At 37.9% G+C, this 20,971-nt stretch overlaps 1 protein-coding gene across 2 annotated transcripts in view; it reads right to left on the bottom strand.

Moving 5' to 3' along the window:
• The window catches only part of LOC111152163 (G protein-coupled receptor 156), a 58,955-nt gene extending 43,574 nt beyond the window's left edge, over positions 1-15,381 (bottom strand). For both annotated transcript variants that reach the window (XM_022510523.1, XM_022510531.1), the window contains exons 1-2: positions 15,289-15,381; positions 14,875-15,011 (exon numbers count right to left, since the gene is read on the bottom strand). In XM_022510523.1, the coding sequence (XP_022366231.1) occupies positions 14,875-15,011; positions 15,289-15,381 (230 nt within the window). The remainder of the gene's footprint in view (positions 1-14,874; positions 15,012-15,288) is intronic.
• Positions 15,382-20,971: the final 5,590 nt, after the last annotated feature.

The following is a 20,971-nucleotide window of genomic DNA, read 5'->3' as shown; positions in this document are numbered from 1 at the left end:
AAGAAAACAAAACTTAAGAACAAATCTTGATGAGGTAATTTGGTCAAAGTAAAAAAGGCTATTATGGTGAAGCAGCTGAACACATGTGGACATTTGGTATTATGTAATAAGGTATTTGGAAGTTAACTCTGTCCTCATGTTCAAAAAGCCCCTGAAGACATTGCCACTTCCTATCCATGACTCCTGCAATTACAGATCCTTGACAGTTTGAGTTTGTTTTTTTTTTTTTAAATAATCTTGGACTAGGAAAGGTACTTTTTAAGTGCAAAAGTTGTACTTACTTCAGTTAATTATCACAAAGGATATATCTATGTAACTATCACCAGAGTTAAGAAAGAAAACATTATAACATTTCAAAATCTCCACTTGTAATTATTAATCCTTTCCCCGCTAAAAGCAAACCACCATCTTGACTTTCAACACTATACTTCAGTTATGTCTGATTTTGAGCTTTATATAAGGTGACTCATATAGTACATGCTCTTTTGTGGCTAGCTTTTAAATTTTATGTTTGTGAGATTCTTTTGGAACTTGCCATTTTCACTGCTGTATAGTATTCCACTGCCAGACTATATTACAACTTACTCCTTTAATACTAAAGGACATTTGGGGTGATTACAAATAATGTTGCTGTGAATATCCTTTATACAACTCTTGGTGCAAATGTGCATACACTTCTCCTGTATATAATTTAGAAGTGGATTTGCTGGCTCACAAGACGTATGCGTTGTTAATTTTATAAGACATATCAAATTATTTTCCAAAGTGTTTATAGCAATTTGCACTCTCACCATGAGAAGATGAGAATTTTATAACTTCACACCTTTATTTTAACATTACCTTTAAGTTTTAAGCCATTTGGTGTATGTTTCATAGTTTTAATCTGCTTTTTCCCTGCCATAAGCAACCGCTTGTCTACCTTATGTCTCTGTAGATTTATCTGTTTTGGACATTTCACATAATTGGAACCATACAATTTATAGTCTTTTGAGTCTTTTGTGATTGCCTTCTTTCACTTAACATAATGCTTTGAAGATTCATCCATGTTGTAGCATTAATCAGGGTTTCCCTTTTTTAAATTGTTGAATAATGTTCTATTGTATGGATATACAATTTCATTTATCCATTCATCAGTTGATGGATATTTGGATTGTTTCTGCTTTGGGGATATTATGAATGCTGCTGTGAACATCCATATGCAAGTTTTTGTGTGGACATATATTTTCATTTTCTTGAGTATCTACTTAAACATCCAATTACTGGATAATATGGTAACTCTGCATTTAACATTTAGAGGAACTGCCAAATTATTTTCCACAGCAGCTGCACCATTTTTATTCCCACCAGCAGTATGTGAGGTTCCATTTTCTACATATCCTTGCAAACACTTGTTTTCCTCCGTCTTTTTAAATTCTAGATGCGTTAAGGGGGCATGAAGTAGTATCTCAATGTAGTTTGGTTTGCATTTTTCTCATGGCTAATGCTGTCATACATTTTTTCATGAACATCTTGGCCCTTTACAGATCTTCTTTGGAGAAACGACTATCCAGATTCTTTGCTCATTTTAAAATTGGGTTATTTGTGTTTTTAAAAAAAATTATTGTGAGTTGTAAGCATTCTTTATGTATTCTAGATACAAGTTTCTTATCAAATAGATGATTTGAAAATACTTTCTCCCATTCTGTGAGTTCCTTTAGTTTTCTTGACTGGGGTTTTGAAGCACAAAATTTTTAATTTTGATGACACTGAATGTATTTTTCTTTTCTTGCTTGTGTTTGACATCATTTACTGATGAATATAAATTTTTATTTTTTTACTATTAACAATCGTACCATAAGAAAGTGTTACGGAATTCACCTTCACATTTACAGTAAACCTATCCATTCTAACCATCAATGTTCAGGATATAAAATTGAGAATTTTTTTCAGATACTATTAAAAAATAGTGCTGTCTCTTCTGATAAAATGACATGCATCTTCCTTTTAGATATTTGTTTTTTCTTTTTTTTTAGGAAACCCAAGGATAATTTAAAAAACTTTTATTGAAGATAAATACTTAATATTTTCATATTCAATATATTCAAAAAGATAAATGAAAATACACACTTGTGTAACCAGCATATAGGCCAAGAAACAAACATTGCCAGTGTTCCAGAAGGCTTCCTCTTGCTCCCTTCTGTCACTGTGCTCCCCAACTTCCCCCCCCAACCTAAAGGGTAACTACAATCTGGACTTCAAAGATCATGATTAAATTTGCTTAGTTTTGTGTTTCATATAAGTAGTTCCATATAGGGTCTCACCTTTATGCCTGGTTTCTTTTTTTCTTTTTTTTTTTTTTAAAGATTAATTTTTTAAAAATTTTATTTATTTATTTGACACAGAGAGATCACAAGTAGGCAGAGAGGCAGGCAGAAAGAGGAGGAAACAGGTTCCCCGCTGAGCAGAGAGCCCGATGTGGGGCTTGATCCCAGGACCCTGAGATCATGACCCGAGCCAAAGGCAGAGGCTTTAACCCACTGAGCCACCCAGGCACCCCTGTTTTTTTTTTTTTAAGATTTTATTTATTTATTTGACAGAAGAGATCACAAGTAGGCAGAGAGGCAGGCAGAGAAAAAGGGGGGAAGCAGGCTCCCCGCCGAGCAGAGAGCCCGATGTGGGGCTTGATCCCAAGACCCCGAGATCATGACCTGAGCCAAAGGTAGAGGCTTTAACCCCTTGAGCCACCCAGGCACCCCTATGCTTGGTTTCTTTGGCTTAACATTGTTTTTGTGAGTCATCCATATTGTTGCATGTAGTTGTAGACTGTTAATGTTAAGACTGTATAGTAGGCAATCATTAAATAGACCATGATGTGTTTAGACATTAAACTATTGATGGCAAGTTGAGTAGTTTCTAGTTTGGCCCTATTAGAAATAGTTCTATTCAGAGCTATCTAGTATAGGTATTTCTGTGAATATATGCATGCAGTTTTTGCTAGAATTGTTGTAACATAGGGTATGAATATATTCAGGTTTAGTAGATTCTGCTGAATGGTTTTTTGAAATGATTGTAACACTGTAAACTCTCATAACAATGCATGAGAATTTCAGATGCTCCCCATCCTTCCCAATACTTTTGTCAGTCTTTTTTATTGTAGACATTCCAGTGAGTACATAGTGTTATCTCACTGTGGCTTTTCTTTGCATTTCCCTGATGACTAATGAAGTTGAACACTTTTTCATTTGTTTATTGGCTACCTGGATATATTCTTTTATAAAGCATTTGTTCATATCTTTTGCTCATTTGAAAACGATTGTGTTCTCTGTGCCTTTCTTATCTGTTCATAGTCCTTTATTTTGGATAAAAATCTTTTGATGATACATGCATTGAAAATATATTCTCCCATTTATGACTTGCTTTTTTCCCTCTCTTAGTGGTGTTTTTTAGTGAACATAAGGTCTTCTTAACATTTATGTAGGGCAATTTAACAATATTTTCTTTTATGAATAGTGCTTTTTGTGTTCTATTTAAGATGTTTTTCTGTCCCAAGATTATGAAGATATTCTCCTATTTATCTTCCTGAAGCTTTATTGTTTGACTTTTGTATTTTGATCTATAGTCCATCAGTAGATGATTTTGTTGACGTAAGACTGAAGTTGCATTTTCCCCCCATGTGGATAGCAAACTGACCCAGGACCATTAATTAAAATGTGTCCATACATGCTTGGCTCTGTTTCTGCTTCATTGGTTTATTTGTCTATCCTTGCCGCAAAGGCATACTTAGCATGTATGAATCACTAGCTTTTTAATAAATCTGAATATACTGAAATAGAAATCCTCCCACTTTGTCCATCTTTTTTCCAGGCTACTTTTGGCCCTTTGAAGCTCCATATAAATTTGAGAATCAGCTTGTTGAGTTTCACCAGAAAAGAAAAAAGTTGGATTTTTATTGCAATTACACTGAATCCATATATCAATCTGGGGAGAAATTATATATATCTTTATAAAATTGAGTCTTCTAATCTATAAACATAATAATCCTTCGTTTATTTAGAACTTTTTTTTTTAAGATTTTTATTTATTCATTTGACAGAGTAAGAGATCACAAGTAGGCAGAGAGAGGCAGAGAGAGAGGAAAGGAAGCAGGCTCCCTGCTGAGCAGAGAGCCCGATGTGGGGCATGATCCCAGGACCCTGGGACCATGACCTGAGCTGAAGGCAGAGGCTTAACCCACTGAGCCACCCAGGCACCCCTATTTAGAACTTTTTAAACTTCTCTCAAAAATGTTTTATGACTTTCTATGTAGAGATACTGCATATCTTTTCCTAGCATATTAGTTGGGTTCAATCAGAGAACAGAACCAGTTGGAGATACAGGGATTTGTGGCAGGCAATTGGCTTATGCCATTTTGAGGGCTGGTTAAGCTGTCTTAAATTCCACTTTTAGCCATTTGTATTCTTGAATGAAGGCACTCAAGGAACATGACTTTAAGGGAGTGCTATAGGTGCCTCTTTCAAATGCTAAAGGTCTATTCTCAAAAAGCAGCCAGTTTTCCTGTTAAATGTAAGTCAGGTCATGTTATTCCTCAGTTCCAAACCCTATAATGGCTCCCCATAATACTTGGAGTAATGCTAAATTCATTACAGTGACGTACAAGACCTTACATATTCTGCCCCCCTCCTCTATTACCTCTCTGACCTTATCTTTTCCTCTCTCTGTGTCATTTACCCAGTTCCAGCCACATTGGTCATCTTTCCTTCTTCATGGTCTTTGTATTTTCTGTTCCCTCTGCCTGGAATTGTTTTCACTTCATGACTTGTTTCTTATGCCTTTCAAGTCCATACTCAAATGTTACCTTCTCAGTGCGTTCTTTCCTGACTGAGCTCTAAAATAGCACCACCACCTGATGTTCCCCATTCACTTTCCCTGTTTTACTTTTCTTTCCTGCACTTATCATTAACATTCCATATATTAATATTCCATATATTTGACAGTTGTATTATTTGTTTATTGCCTGCTCACCTCTGTAGGAAAGCAAAGTCCACAAGGGAAAGGATTTTTTGGCTACTTTGTTCTTTGATGCAATCCTAACACCAAGAATAGTACCTGATAGATTGTTGACTAATTCAATAAATATTTATTAAAATAATAGGCATATTTGTAAGAACCTAATTATGAGAAGGCCTTTTAAAAATACAGCATTCAGTGGCCAACAGGGCATCAAAAGTGAACAGATTTTTTTTTTAAAAGATTTTATTTATTTATTTGACAGAGATCACAAGTAGGCAGAGAGGCAGGCGGAGAGAGAGGAGGAAGCAGGCTCCCCGCTGAGCAGAGAGCCCCATGTGGGGCTCGATGTGGGGCTCGATCCCAGGACCCTGGGATCATGACCTGAGCTGAAGGCAGAGGCTTAACCCACTGAGCCACCCAAGTGTCCCCAAAGCAAACAGATTTTAATGGTATGATAAGACTGAAAGGATAGTTTAGAATGAAAGGCCACAACCAGAAGAAATGGGAAACTGAGGCTCTGGATGTCATTCCCTGGGCTCCTGCAGGGACAAGCACCATGAGGGAAAGAAAAGAACAATGGAAAGCAATTGCTTACCTGTGGCATAATTTTAAGTAGAATTGCTACCATATTAAAGTTAAAGGATGAAAATATCCATCTCGTAAGAACTTAACCTTTATTGTCATAGTCTATATTCTAGTCCATTTAATTTGTTCAGTCAGTTCATACCTGGAGTATAGTCCAGGCACAATGGAGATACAGAAATGAGTAAAATGTAGTCCTAAGTTCAAGGAGCTCATTATCTGCCAGAGGAGACGGTGCTCTCCTCCTTCCAATCCAATCAGTTGTGATGAATCAATGACGTGCTTAACTATAACGGTGGGTATGCAATGGGGGTGTGTGTCAACTTCATCTAGAGGTCATAGTGATTTAGGTCTGAATACAGGATGGGCAAACAGCATCAGAGGACTGTGTAGAAAACACTCCTATCCATTAAACCTGATCCTGCTTCATTAACTTCTTGCTGAATCATCCCTATTCCATCTCCCAGCCAGTACCCAAGAAAACCTCATGTCTGTTCATAATACTAGATCTTGTCACCTTATTTCTGCTTCTCACCTCTTTTCCAGCACCATTTCTGAATGCCAATGGCTTTGACCTCACGATACACCACTTACTTTTGGCTCTATGCTCAAACCTTTGGAAGTGATAACGGTTATGATTTTTTTCCAACCATGAAACTTAGTTTTCTTGTTGGATAAGTTCTTGCAAGAGCTGCTCCTGTCTCTGCCTCAATTCAGTCCTAGGCTCTGCATACCTATCCCCAAATCAGCTATATGGATGGTATTTATTCTAGGTCTGACTGGCTCCTTCTCCTTCTTTTTTTTTTTTTTTTTAAGATTTTATTTATTTATTTGACAGAGAGAGAGACAGACAGAGAGAAAGAGAAGGAATACAAGCAGGGGGAGTTGAAGAGGGACAAGCAGGCATCCTATGAAGCAGGGAGCCTGATGTGGGTCTCAATCCTGGGACCATGACCTGCGCCGAAGGCAGATGCTTAATGAGTGAGTCACCCAGGTGCCCTGGCTCTTCCTTCTTGGCCAATGACCATCAAACTAAGGATTATAGAGAAGATACCAGAAACCTTTGTAGGGTACAATATTAGTGCAAAATTTCTCATAGCCAACAAGATGCCAACTGCTTTCCTTTCTTCCCCATCACCATCCCTTCAGCTCCAATTATTTAAGTCACAAAGAGGGCAGACCTGAAACAATCAATATGGAAAAAAAATGCTATCCCTGCAGCAAGGCATTATTTTTTGAAAAGCTATTTTTAAAAAACCAGAATGTATTTTTTGGATCTGCTCATGTTTTTCCACCTCAGTGATGCATTTGAAGCTCCCGGGAACACTTAAATTATGTTTTACACAAAATCCTGAGCCAGTAGGTGTTTAGCTCAGCAAATATTTACTGAGGTAACATCTCTCCCCAGAAAAAGACCAGGCTTGTTATGACTCACTATAAAAATGGGGAATTTCTGAGGTTCAGATTCCCCTCCTTTAATGACAGTTCCCCATGTGTTCAAGCCTCCTCTTGAGGTCCGGTATCCTCATGGGACTTGAGGGTATGGTAACCAGCACAAATGCAACATGAAGCTCTGACTACTGCTTTTGCCATGAATAATGAAGGACTTTGTCTCTGAGCCCGAGTCTCATGTCTTTTGTTAGCATCTATAAGATAGTAACAGGTTAACTTGTTAACCTGCAAGCAGGGCAAAAGCTCATCCCTACACAATTCTTATTATTCAAATTTCTTGATTTCCCAGGCAGTAAAATACAAGATACTGGGGATGAGTGTACAAATGCCACTTTCATTCTGATAAATAACATGTAAATTTATACTCATTATCACAAGTGACAGTGAGATAAGTTCTTGGAATAAAAGTTCTTTAATTGAACAAGTTTAGCTTCATACAGAACTTAGGACACTGCCCTTATTTTATGAATTACATAAGATATTGGAAGATAACGTCTGTGCTGCCCAGAGCAATCTATACTTTCAATGCCACCCTGATCTAAATACCAAAAGCGTTCTTCAAAGTGCTGGAACAAACAATCCTAAAACTTGTATGGAACCAGAAAAGACCCCAAATCACCAAGAAAATGTTGAAAAAGAAAAACAAAGCTGGGGGCATCATGTTGGCTGATTCAAGTTATATTAGAAAACTGTGATCACCAAGACAGCATGGTACTGGCACAAAAACAGACACACAGACCAAGGGAACAGAACAGAGAGCCCAGATATGGACCCTCAACTCTATGGTCAAATAATCTTCAACAAAGCAGGCAAAAATATCCAAAGGAAGAAAGACAGTCTCTTCAATAAATGGTGCTGGGAAAATTGGACAGCTATATACAGAAAAATGAAACTTGACCATTCTCTTACACCATATACAAAGTTAAACTCAAAATGGTTGAAAGACCTCAATGTGAGACAGGAATCCATCAAAATCCTAGAGTCAAACATAGGCAGTAACCTTTTTGACATTGGCCACAGCAACTTCTTTCAAGAAACATCTCCAAAGGCAAGGGAAACAAAAGCAAAAGTGAACTTTTGGGACTTCATCAAAATAAAAAGCTTCTGGGCACCTGGGTGGCTCAGTTGGTTAAGCAACTGCCTTCGGCTCAGGTCATGATCCTGGAGTCCCAGGATCAAGTCCCGCATCGGGCAATGTCCACAATAGCCAAACTATGGAAGAAGCCAAGATGCCCTTAAACAGATGAATGGATAAAGAAGATGTGGTCCATATATACAATCAAATATTATTCAGCCATCAGAAAGGATGAATACCCAACTTTTGCATCAACATGGCCAGGACTGGAGGAGATTATGCTAAGTGAAATAAGTCAAACACAGAAAGTCAATTATCATATGGTTTCACTTATTTGTGGAACGTAAGGAATCACATGGAGAACATTAGGAGAAGGAAGGGAAAAATGAAGGGGGGGTGGGAAATCAGAGGGGGTGAAGAACCATGAGAGACTATGGACACCAAAAAACAAACTGAGGATTTTAGAGGGGAGGGAGGTAGGAGGGTGGGTTAACCCAGTGATGGGTATTAAGGAGGGCATGTTTGCATGGAGAACTGGGTGTTATATGCAAACAATGCATCACGGAACACTATATCAAAAACTAATGATGTACTGTATGGTGACAAACATAACATAATAAAAAAAGTAAAAATTGTAGCCATTGTTAAAAGAATGTAGCGGCATTTAATTGTGGTTTGAATTTGCATTTCTCTAGGGGCACCTGAGTGGCTTGGATGGTTAAGCATCTGCCTTTGGCTCAGGTCATGATCTCAGGGTCCTGGGATAGTGGCCCACTTTGGGGGGAGGCTCAGAGGAGAGCCTCTTTTTCCTTCTCCCTCTGCTGCTCCCCCAGCTTGTGTTCTCTCTCTGTGAAATAAAGAAATAAAATCTCTTTAAACAATGTCAGCTAGGATTGTGATGGTAATTGGGCTTAGTCTATAGATCAATTAAGAGAGAATTAACAATATTGAGTCTTCACCCCATGAGCACAGTATTTTCCCATTTATTTAGGATTTAATTTCTCTCAGCAGTTTTACGGTTTTCAGCATATAAGTATTTCACAGTATTTGTTAGATTAGCAATGTTATATAGCTTTTAGTGTACAGATATTTCATATTGTTATAGTTATCCTGAAATATTTCATATTTTTGATGCTATTGTAAATGGCAATGCATTTAAGTTCACTTTTTCAGTTGTCTGTTTTTGGTATTTAGAAACACAGTTGAGTTTTGTACCTTAATCTCATTTACTTCAACCTTTCTAAACTCATTTATTAGTTCTAGTAGTTCTTTAAAAAATAGATTCTATTGAATTTTCTACATACACAATCAGGTCACCAGAAGGTAAAGCCATTTTAATTCTTCCTTCCTAAACCAGTTCCTTCCATTCCTTTTTCTTTTCTTATTGCACTGGCTAAAATCTCCATCACTGAGTAAAACTGGTGAGAGTGGAGATCTTGTCTTGTTTCTGATCTTAATGGGAAAGCAATCAGTCTTTTACCATTAAAAACTGGGGTTGGCTATAGTTTTTTCTTTTTTTTCCATAGATGAACCTTGTTATGTTGAAGTAGTTCTCTTCTATTGCTAGTTTGTTGAGACTTTATCAGGAATGGATGTTGAATCTTGTCAAAATGCTTTTTCTCTGTCTAGAAAGATGATCATTATTTTAAGTTTGTAAATAGGGTGAATTATATGATTAATCTTCAGATGTTAACTTGAATCTTTCATTTCTGGCATAAATCTCATTTTGTCATGATGTATTATCCTTTTGGTATTTGGTTGGACTCACCTTATTAAATTCTTATTTAGAATTTTGGATCTATGTCATGAAGGGTATTAACTTAAAGGTTTTTTTTCCTTCTAATGTCTTCATTAGGTTTTGATACCAGGGTAATGCAGACCTCATAGAATGATTTAGGGAATGCTCCATGATTTTCAGTGTTTCAGAAGATATTCTGTAAAACTGGTAACATTTCTTCAACAATAAAGGCACAGATTAACTGGGAGCCTCTAGCTCAGGATCTCACACAAGGATGCTGTCAAGGGGCCAGCCATTGCTGCAGTCCTCCAAGGCTCAACTGGGTTAAAATCTGCTTCCAACCTCATTGCTATTAGGCATTAGAAGATGTGTTTTCAAGTTCACTGACATGGCTGTTAGTAAGCCTCAGTCCTTGCTGGATGCAGACTAGAAATCGGTTGCTTGCCATGTGGGCCTCCCCACAGGGCAGCTCACAACAAGAAGGTGGCCTCCCTTACCGTGAGCAAGTGAAAGAGTGAGAGAGATCTAAGGAAGGAAGCCAGTCTTTTTGTAACCTTATCCTAAAACTGATACCATATTAATAAGCAAGTCAGTAATTTTAGCCCATATTCAAAGACAGGGAATTTCCCAAGAGTGTGACTATCAAGAGGTTGGGATTAATGCAGAACATTTTAAAGACTGCCTGCTACAGTTGTTCTTTTTTTTTTTTTTTTAAGATTTTATTTATTTATTTGACAGAGATCATAAGTAGGCAGAGAAACAGGCAGAGAGAGAGGGAAGCAGGCTCCCTGCTGAGCAGAGAGCCCCATGTGGGGCTTGACCCCAGGACCCTGGGATCATGACCTGAGCAAAAGGCAGAGACTTTAACCCACTGAGCCACCCAGGCACCCCTGCTATAGTTGTTCTTAACATTACCTTATTATCCTTCTAATATCTGTAGAATGTTGGGTGATGTCACCTCTCTTCCCTTATTTAGGTAGTTATATATTCTACTTTTTTCCCTCCTGATCATTTGAAGTAGAGGTTGGTCAATTTTATTGAACTTAGCAAAGAACTTTGGTTTCATGGTTTGTTTCTGATTTTGTTTTTGTTGTTCTATTTCCTCAATTTCCACTTTCATCTTTATTATTTCTTTTCTTCTGCTTATTTTGGGACTCAATTTGCTCTTTTTTGTTTGTTTGTTTGTTTCATAAAGTAGATATTTCCCCTATTCTAATATGGAGCTTAGTGCTATCATTTCCCTAAAAGTATTGATTTAATGATATTTAACAAATTTTGATATGTTATAGTTTCATTTTCATTCAGTTTAAAATACTTCTTGGTTTCTCTTTGATTTCTTCTTTGACCATGAGTTATTTTAAAGTGTTCTATTTAGTTTCCAAATATTTCAAAACTTTCTAGAGTTCTTTCTGTTATGGATTTCTAATTTAATTCTATTGTAGTCAGGGAACATACTCTGTATGAATTGAACCCTTTTAAATTTAATGAGACTTTTTCTATGACCTAGAATATGATCTATCTTGGTAAATGTTCCATGTGTACTTGAAGAGAATGTGTATTCTGCTGATGTTGGGTGTAGGATTATATAAATGTCAATTAGGAGGGGCGCCTGGGTGGCTCAGTGGGTTAAAGCCTCTGCCTTCGGCTCAGGTCATGATCCCAGAGTCCTGGGATCGAGCCCCACTATCAGGCTCTCTGCTCCGTGGGGAGCCTGCTTCCTCCTCTCTCTGCCTGCCTCTCTGCCTACTTGTGATCTTTGTCTGTCAAATAAATAAATAAATAAATCTTTTAAAAAAAATGTCAATTAGGTCAAGTTGGTTGATAGTGCTGTTCAAGTCTTCTTTATCTTTACTGATTTTCTTTCATAGACTACATTTTTAAAACTTTATCAAAAATGTATCTGCATCTGAACTTGAACATCACTATAATATTTAATTTTATTAGAATATTTTTCTTCCTCTGGTGCTACACAGACACAGACACACACACACACACAAAATCACAAATTTAGAGAGCAAAGAACTGAAATGAAATGATCTGTGATGCTGCACCTTTGAATAAATTTTATCATTTAAGAAAGCACTTTGAAACTAGGTTATTTTATCTTTCCTTGCCTGAACTTGTAAGCTACTTAATTACAAAATATGTTTCTATTCACGGTGCCTCTTATTATTTTATTTTTTATGTCAAGTCATGCTCCTACTGCAAGCAAAACAGGCAGCAAAATCTTTACTGGAATGAAAGATATATAGGTGTTTCTACTACAACACTCTATAAGTGTTCTTATTTTAACAGGATATATAAATGTTTTAAAACGTTGCATTCTACAAAATTGTGTATAAAAATAATGGGTTATGGGAAAATGCTATAGGGCCAAAACAGCTGAAACATATTTAACTTTGTAACCAAAATACTAATAAAAATAATGATCATCCAATTAAAAAGTAGCACTCAGCAAATGTCAATTACCACTATTTGTACTCAAGTCACAGTTGATTTTTGCAGCCTTAAATCTGCAAGATGGAGGTACTAGAGGACATTCTCTTCCAGTAGATAACATTGTCATCCAAATTAAAAATCTGCTCTGGATCTGTGCTTCTTCAACAATTAACTGTTTTTAAACACATGGGAAATACCTTCCCTACTTCTCCATCTACTCCTAGGTAGCTTCACAGCATAGGAGGTACACCATTTCTTTAAGCCATTAAACCAGCTACTACTTGCACTGCAACGGTAGTGAAATATTCTTAGCTTAAGGCTTTCTTCTTTATTTGTAGGAAGGCTTGGCCCTGAATGCTTTAAACCATTGATGTGCTGGGGGAAAATTACATATGAACCAATGATATTATTTTCTTATTTGCCAGGTGGGTATTAATTTGCACTACAGAAACCTGTTGCAGCTGAAGAGACCGTACTCCATAGTTCCCTAACTTTGAAATGCATGATTTTCCCAGTCGTTCTCTTGGCAGTAGTCACCATTGGGATGTAAATATCCTTCCTCCCAGGGTCATTGAAAATATATTTACTGAGCACCTATTATGTTCCAGAGTTTGTTCTAAATGCTGAAGACAGTGGTGAGCATGACAGATGAAGTCCCTGTGCTCACAGACTGTATATTTTAATGGGGGATACAGACAATAGACAGGCAAATAAATAAATATGGTGATATCAGAGAGTTATAATTGCTATGAAGAAAATAAAACAGGGTGATAATTTATGGAATGAAATACTGGGGTTGGGTGGTCATTCTGTAGATAGGCTACTCTGGATAGAATGATCAGAGAAGGCTTCTCCAAAGAGATGACTTTTGAACCAAGACCTATAAGATGAGAAGGAAACAGTCATGGGAAGACCTGGAGAAGACTATTAGGCAGTGGGAACATAAGGGGACTGTAAGTAAAAGGACTTGAGGTGGGAGCAGACTTAGTGAATTTGAGGAACAGAATGAAAAGTGGCTGGGCAGCATCAGAGGTATACTAAGGTTTGATTGCCATGAGTCACAACCACACTGAGGTTAACAGAGGCATTCAAGTCACTGCTATTTAATAATTCCATGTCCCCCATGCCTCAAATGGCCAATGGTGCCCCAAAATGCTTGCTAGACAAATACAACTGATAGACCCTCATCTGAGTTCCAAACCCAGGCAATGGAGCACAGGTGATCATCTCAAAATATAAGGTTGGAGTGGGACCAGACAAGTTTCACCTCTCTGAGACAGTTGTTGGAATCTGATGTGGACTCCATCTAGAATTTAGCTGTGGGCAAAGAAGAGAGAGCTAGAGCAGGGCTTCTCAGGTGACAGGCTGGGACAGTAGGAACAGGATGATGGTAAAGAGTGTTGGTGTGGGAGAGATGGGGTGGGCCCTGAAGGAAGAATCCAATAGCAGTGAAGGCAGAATTCTGCAAGCCCCTTCAGAAAAAAAGTCTTCACTTAGTTTCTTTTGCCAGCCCTGGAAGCCACGGATACCTACCCTGATAAGCCACTGACTGCCTTGCTCTTTTCTTTTCTTTCTTTCTCTCTCTCTCTCTCTCTCCCTCCCTTCCTTCATCCCTCCCTCCCTCCCTTCCTTTCCTTCCCCCTTCTTTTTTTTTCTCCCCTTCTCTCCTTCTTCCTTCCCTCCTTTCCTTTAAAGATTTTATATGTTTATTTGAAAGAGAGAGTTCATGTATGAGATAGAATGAGCTGAGGGAAAGGCAGATGGAGAGGGAGAAGCAGACTCCACACTGAGCAGGGAGCCTGATGTGATTCGATCCCAGGACTCTGGGATCATGACCTGAGCCAAAGGCAGATGCTTAACTGACTGAGCCCTTCAGGTACCTGAGCCAGTCACTTTTCTAACCAACCAGAAATTATCTAACAGGTCAGCAGGACAGTAGGGCTTTACCATTTTCTTCAGAAACCTTAGCCCACCTATTCTGGTTCCAAACTATATTGGCCATGGACTTTAATATTGCTTTGGATTATTTCTCTACATGCTCTATGTTTTTAAGACAAATACCTCATTTTCTATGATGAAAACAGAGAAAAAGGGAGGGAAAACCTAAGAGACTCTTAACTCTAGGAAACAAACTGAGGGTTGCTGGAGGGGAGGTGAATGGGGGGATGGGGTAAGAGGGTGATGGGCATTAAGGAGGGCACTTGTTGTGATGAGCACTGGGTGTTGTAGGCAACTGATGAGTCACTAAATTCGACCCTTAAAACTATTTAAAAATAAACAAACAACCCCCCCGCCGCAAATACCTCATTTTCTCAGAAGGATCATACCTCTCCTTTATGAGGAGAGACTCTTCATTCTCCTCTTTGGATATCCTTGTGGTAGTTACCACAATACTGGGCTAGATTGTTTTTCCTCAAGAGGAAACTGTACTGCAAGGCCAGGATGATTTCAGGGGAACTTCTCATATAGCTTAATGCCACAATAGGAGATAAGCTTTACTGATACCTCCTAACAGCTCATGATGTCAAAATGATACTAACACTGTGGGTTTCATGATTTAGGCTATAGGGGGTGAGAAACTACTTATGGCGCTACTTACCTGTTATTCCTGCAGCGAATTGTGAAGCCAAGAAAGAAGACTATCAGAAGAAGTCCACAGCTGAGAAAGGTCCAAACAATACCCAAGAGGACAGGAGATAATGAAGAAATGGTCTTACTGCTATAGTGGGAAGAGGTCTGAGAACAGAATAAAGAGAAACTGTTAGGAATGAAGGCTCTTTTATAGCTCAAACACGAACTGCCCCATCATTCCCAAAGCTGGGGAATATGTGTCCTGCATGAGCATTTCCTCTCCCTCTTCCTCCTCACTTCCTCCTCCTCCTCCCCCCCCATTTCCTCCTTTTCCTCCTCCTACTCCTCACCCCTACCACTGCACCACCACCACTAACAAGAGCAGCAACAACAACAAGGTGTATATCTGAGCAGCCCTGACAATTCATGGCTGTCAACTCACAATTGTCCTGCAGAGATCATGAAGAGGACTCCAACTCAGCTCCTCGCCAGGAATACTGTCACACAATTCAGAACAGTTTATTTCAGGCTCCATGTCATCACGTGCCCCTTTCTGTATGTACTTATTCACAGTCTTGGTTACCTGCTGGTTGTTAGCCAGCAGATCTTAGACTAAAACGCAAGAACAATTCAAATCTTTTCTTCAGAGGCACCATTTTGGAGCTGGTTCTTGGCTCAGAATCTGGGATGAACAACTGGTTCAGGTGGAAGTGAAGGGTTATTTCACCAGGATCCTTCATCAGACACCCTCCAGGCTCTCCGTGTGTCCCGCTGGCAGTGCATACCACAGGAGTCAAGAGCGGGCATCTTTGTAACCATTAGATCACACAAAGTGATGATTCTGGCTTGCCACCAGATGGCAGTCACTGCTCCAAGTACTCACACGGGTCCAGAAGGAAAGGAAGGCAATTAAACCTGTTAACAAACAAATTATGTGGTGTGTGTGTGTGTGTGTGTGTATATTACACACACACACACACACACACACACACACACACACATGCACACACATTACATATATAAAAACATATATAACATAAATTATATATATTATAATATATAATATATACAAGGTTTATTACAGAGGTTTAAGAATATTATTTTATACATTTTAATTATACGTAGTTATATTTTTATTTTATATATGTACTTTATTACATATAACAATGGCTTAACATATATTTAAATAAATATATTTTTAAGCCTCTATAATAAAAATATTTTAAAAATAAAGACAAAGCTCACTTAACAATTTATAGATATAAAGTTTAACAGTCTCTTTTCAGATCCTTTTTTTGGCCCAGCCTATAAGACCTTTAGTTTAATCATGTGAGGCCCATCTTCCTTTTTTTTCTCTTCTGGGAAATCTCCTGTCCTTCCAAGATCTTTCCATGCAACTTATGGCTTAAGCCCTGTCTGATCCTGAGTGGCAGTGGCCTTGGGTGACCCATGCTGTCTGCATGAAATGTCTTTCAGTCACTGGAGTTCTTGTTTACTCAGTAAGTAGAGGAACATCCCATGGCCAGGGAGCGGGGGTATCAGAATGATACAGAAACCCTTTGACAAAAGGATTTTGTTTGTTTTCAAACTTGTAGACTCCTAGAAGTGGGATTGCCTACTCAGGTAATAGGGAGAGAAACTGAGGAGCTCTAGGAATTCCTACAGTGTGAATGAGTGGTATTTCTCTTGGAAGATGCTTGCAATATGAATAGTGTGATCTAAAAAGAAGCTCAATTTACAGAACAAAAGTAGAAATGCAGAAAGGCTCAGATTACCCTCAACAGAAAAGGTAGACATGTTCTTAATTCTTCAAAGCAATCTATCCTTAAAAGACAAGACAGATTAGAAATTTTACCAATGGGAACTTTAAAGAGGGTGACACTTCTGTTTTGTGTTTCTGAAACGACTTAGCACAGTTTTCTTGTATTGTGGAGGGAAATTGGAACAGGAAAAAATATCAATTATTATTATCTCAATAGCCACTGAACATAGAACTTGTGTTTAAGCCAGAACAATAGTGACAGGTGTTGAATGCCATCTTTGGATTCTGCATGCTTAGGCATGAACAATATAGCACCAGGTGTTGCCCATTCATTGGCGTCTCATATGTTCCTGAATTATTTACCAGGTTCATTACAATGAAATCTCAAGAGAACTAAAAGCCACTATCTTCCATCAAGACATTTAAATTCTTGTACAGACTGTCCAATTACTGAATGCAAAATTAAGAACTAAATATACAAACGTGGCTATTTGCATCCTACTTCGGTTGAAATTTTTTTGCTGCAAAAACGATTTTTTTTTCCTTTTCCTCTTTGTAAGCTTGGATCTCCCTATTGTGTCCAATATTGTAAGCCCCAGGGAAGCTATTCTACATGAAGGACTGAAAGATTTATTTTTCCTACATTGCCCTTTTAATCATACTGACAAATAAATATACTTATATTTGAAGCATTATTAAAACCATGCTAGTTTATCCTTACATTATACATATAGAAGTACACATCAGTGTGTGTGAGTGTGTGTGTGTGTGTGTGTGTGTGTAAAACCCCATTCATTCTTACTACAACAATGTCATGTGAAGTAAACAACATCATTCCTCATTTTTAAATAAGAAAATTGAAGAGCAGAGTAGAGAACCTGGTTCCACATCTGCATAGGCAGCACTTGAACACAAGAATTTACATTCCAAGGTCAATATTCACCCACTGTCCACCGTACAGGGGACAAACTCTAAGCTGGCCTCTCCAAAGAAGACACCAAATGGCCTGCTGGGGGTTCTTCAGTTCCCTAAGTTTAACTTCTAGGAGTTCCCTGGAGTATGGCACATAATAGGGTCTCTATACCAGTAATTCTCAACCGAAGCAATTTTGTACCTCCAGAGGATATTTGGCAAAGTCTAGAGATATTATGGTTGTTGAAACTGAGATGGGTGCTACTGACATCTAGTAGGTAGAGGCCAGGGATGCTGCTAAGCATATCACAATTCGTAGAATAGTCCAAACAACAAAGAATTATCCAGCTCCAAATGCGAATAATGCTAAAGTTGAGAAACCTTGGTCAACACTCTGGATCTGGGAAGTACTAACAATCTCAAGCTCACATTATCTTTGGGAGATTCTGTGAATATGATGGGGTAGTACATATGAACATAAATTTCCTGGAGGATAAATTCCAATGGTTCCCTTGGACAGACTGAAATCATTGGCATGGAACTTTGAATGCTAAGCCCCCATTTGGTCCATGGATATCTAGTGCAGGAACTTACATACCATGATACTGGGTTCTGCCATGGAGCAGGTATTCAACTCCAACATTAGCACATATTCAGAGATTCATACATGAGGAGCTGGTGAAACAGTGAATGACTTAGTCATTGAGAGGAGAGTTGAATGATTTCAAAAAGTGTTGATTGGGAAATTGAGTAGGGAGTAGTGTGTCAGATAGCATAATGGTGAGGGATTTGACAACAAGATAGATACAGAATCCAAGGCACAAGGAGAAAGATCTGCTAGGCTCCCCAAGAGCAACCCTTTCCACACCCACCCACCCCCAATCTCTAGACGTAAACCATCTAGGCCACAGACATTAGGAGACCCAACACTCTACACACGGTGGGGCTTACAATTTATTTGACAGATTACAAAGTCCTGCCCAGTGATTAGGATCAGGAAAACAGGCAGTGTGTTAGCTATACTGTTGTCAAGTGTAGGATAGTCTATTACAACTTTGAATGGCACCATGTCTTTCCATAAAATCCCTCCCTTTTCTTCTATATATTATTTATGGCTATTGAAAAACTAGTCCTGCAACTACTGTCTGAAAAAGTTGTACAGTTGGTAGGACTTCTGCTTCATGAAGAATCAACTACTATAAGAATTGCCTTCCTACTGTAAACTATTTGAAAACTAGACAATAGACAGGAAATTGTTCTTTTCAGACACTGGATAGCAGTTATAGAACTGGAAAACAAGTGAGGTGAATCTTACAATGATGGACATATATATAAAAAAATATAAAAAATATTCTTTCAGTGATGATAATTGACCTGAAGTTATTGCCTGGAGGCAGTTTCCAGGCCACATCCCAGGAAGGAAACCCAAACATAATCTACAGCTTGCTGAGGGAAGGAGAATAGATTAGAGTTTGGGGAGGTCAAAGCAATTAGAATTTATAAGGTAGAGGAATGAAGAAGAGGAAGATACAAAGAGAGAGAGGGCTTTGGAAACCTGAAAGGTAGCTCCTTAGTCTTTGTCTGAGTACTGAACTAGGCATGAATGAGAAGAACCTACTTGAGGTGGAAGACAACCACTAGGAAGTAACTGAACAATTCCTGGATCTCACACAGGGCTAGGAATGCTTTGTGTTCCTACCAGCCAGAATGGAGAAGCCTCACATTATATGACATTCAAAAGAATCTTCAGAAAGGTCATATCTTAGTAGTGGAAGTAAATACTAGAAGCTACTCTAGTCTAGGTACTACTGGACTCTAGTCTAGTCTTTTGGGAAGACCTGTCCTAATAATGCTTAAAAGAAAGCCCCAAAAGGATGAAATTCATCCACAAAAAACTGAACTGTTTTCCAGAACACAACCCAATGCCCTTTAAAGGAATACAAGATGCAGTACTCAAAAACATAAAACTCAAAACCTCCATCATCAAACAAAAAATTACCAGGCATGCAAAGAAGTAATAAGTATAACTTATAACCATACATAAAAAAAAAAAAAAAAAAAATCAATTGGGACACCTGGTGGCTCAGTTGGTAAAGTGCCTGACTCCTGATTTCAGCTCAGGTCATGATCTCAGAGTTATGAGATTGAGCCCTGAAGTGGGCTCTTTGCTCAGTGGGGAGTCTGCTTGAGATTCTCCCACTGCTCTTCCTCCCCGTCCACTCTCTCTAAAATAAATATACTTAAAATATATTATAAATATATTTAAAAAAATAAAAGTCAATAAAAACAAATATAGAAATGATATAATCAGTACAGAGGGAACTTTAAACAACTATTATAAGTATGATCAAAGATATGAAACAGAACATGAACAAAATGAGGGGAGAAGTGAACAATATAAAAAAGACCCAAATAGAATTCTAGAGATAAAAATATAATCCTGAAATTAAAAATACAATAGATTAGATGCTACAAAGATAAAATAATGGTTAGAGACAAAGCATTAGAAATTATCCAAAATGAAGCACAGAGAGAAAAACAATTGATAAGAATGGACATAGCCTCAGTGACTTAATGGAACAACAGCAAGTGCTCTAATGTACACATAAATGGATCCCAGGGGATAAAAGTGGGGGAGGGAGGAAATAGAAGAAAATATTTGAAAGAAATCATCAAAATTTTTTCACATTTGATAAAACGTATATACGTCCAGATCAAGAAGCTCAACCAAACCCAAGCAGAATAAATGTTAAAACACACATGCATACATTAATATACATTATAAGGAAATTACTGAAAATGTGCAATAAAGTCTTAGATGCAGCTAGATTATGTACAGATGAATAACAGTAAGACTCACAATAGGTTTCTCATTCGAAATTATTTAAGCCATAAGAGAACTGAATGACACCTTAAAGTAATGAAAGAAAAATAAAGTCAACCCAGAATATAATACCCAGTGAAAATGTGAAAATGTGTTTCAGTGAAAAGGTTAAAAAAAAAAAAAGGTATTTTGAGATAAAGAAAATTTGAGAGATATGCGCTACCAGAAATGTTAGAGGAAGTTCTTCAGGCAGAAGAAAAATGATATCAGATGCAAATCTGGATCTTTATAAAGGAATGAAGGGTGCTGGAAGTGGTAAATTTGTTGGTAAATGCAAAAAAGTGTTTTTGTTACTTTTTAAAGCAATGCTTATAAGCATGTACTTACTGCAAAGACAGACATATACTGAATTCTCCTTCACACCCATATCCTCTATATCCTCTCATTTTTCAAACACAACTGCCTTGGTTTATATTCGCATTGCTAGCCGAGTTGGTGCCTGCATTACCAACAATAAAGCTGAATCAAAAAAGGCTTCCAGGGCCATGAAGCTATGAGATGAATGTGAAAAGGAAGACTGCATATACATTTATGCAGAACTCCATGGTTACACATTCCTTTTCCCCC

This window comes from Enhydra lutris, unplaced genomic scaffold, assembly GCF_002288905.1.
Source record: "Enhydra lutris kenyoni isolate GAN:26980312 unplaced genomic scaffold, ASM228890v2 scaffoldscaffold2, whole genome shotgun sequence".
In the NCBI taxonomy this organism is placed as follows: Eukaryota; Metazoa; Chordata; class Mammalia; order Carnivora; family Mustelidae; genus Enhydra; species Enhydra lutris.
Note: the sequence above shows the minus strand (reverse complement) of the source record. Positions and strands in the feature narration are given on the sequence as shown.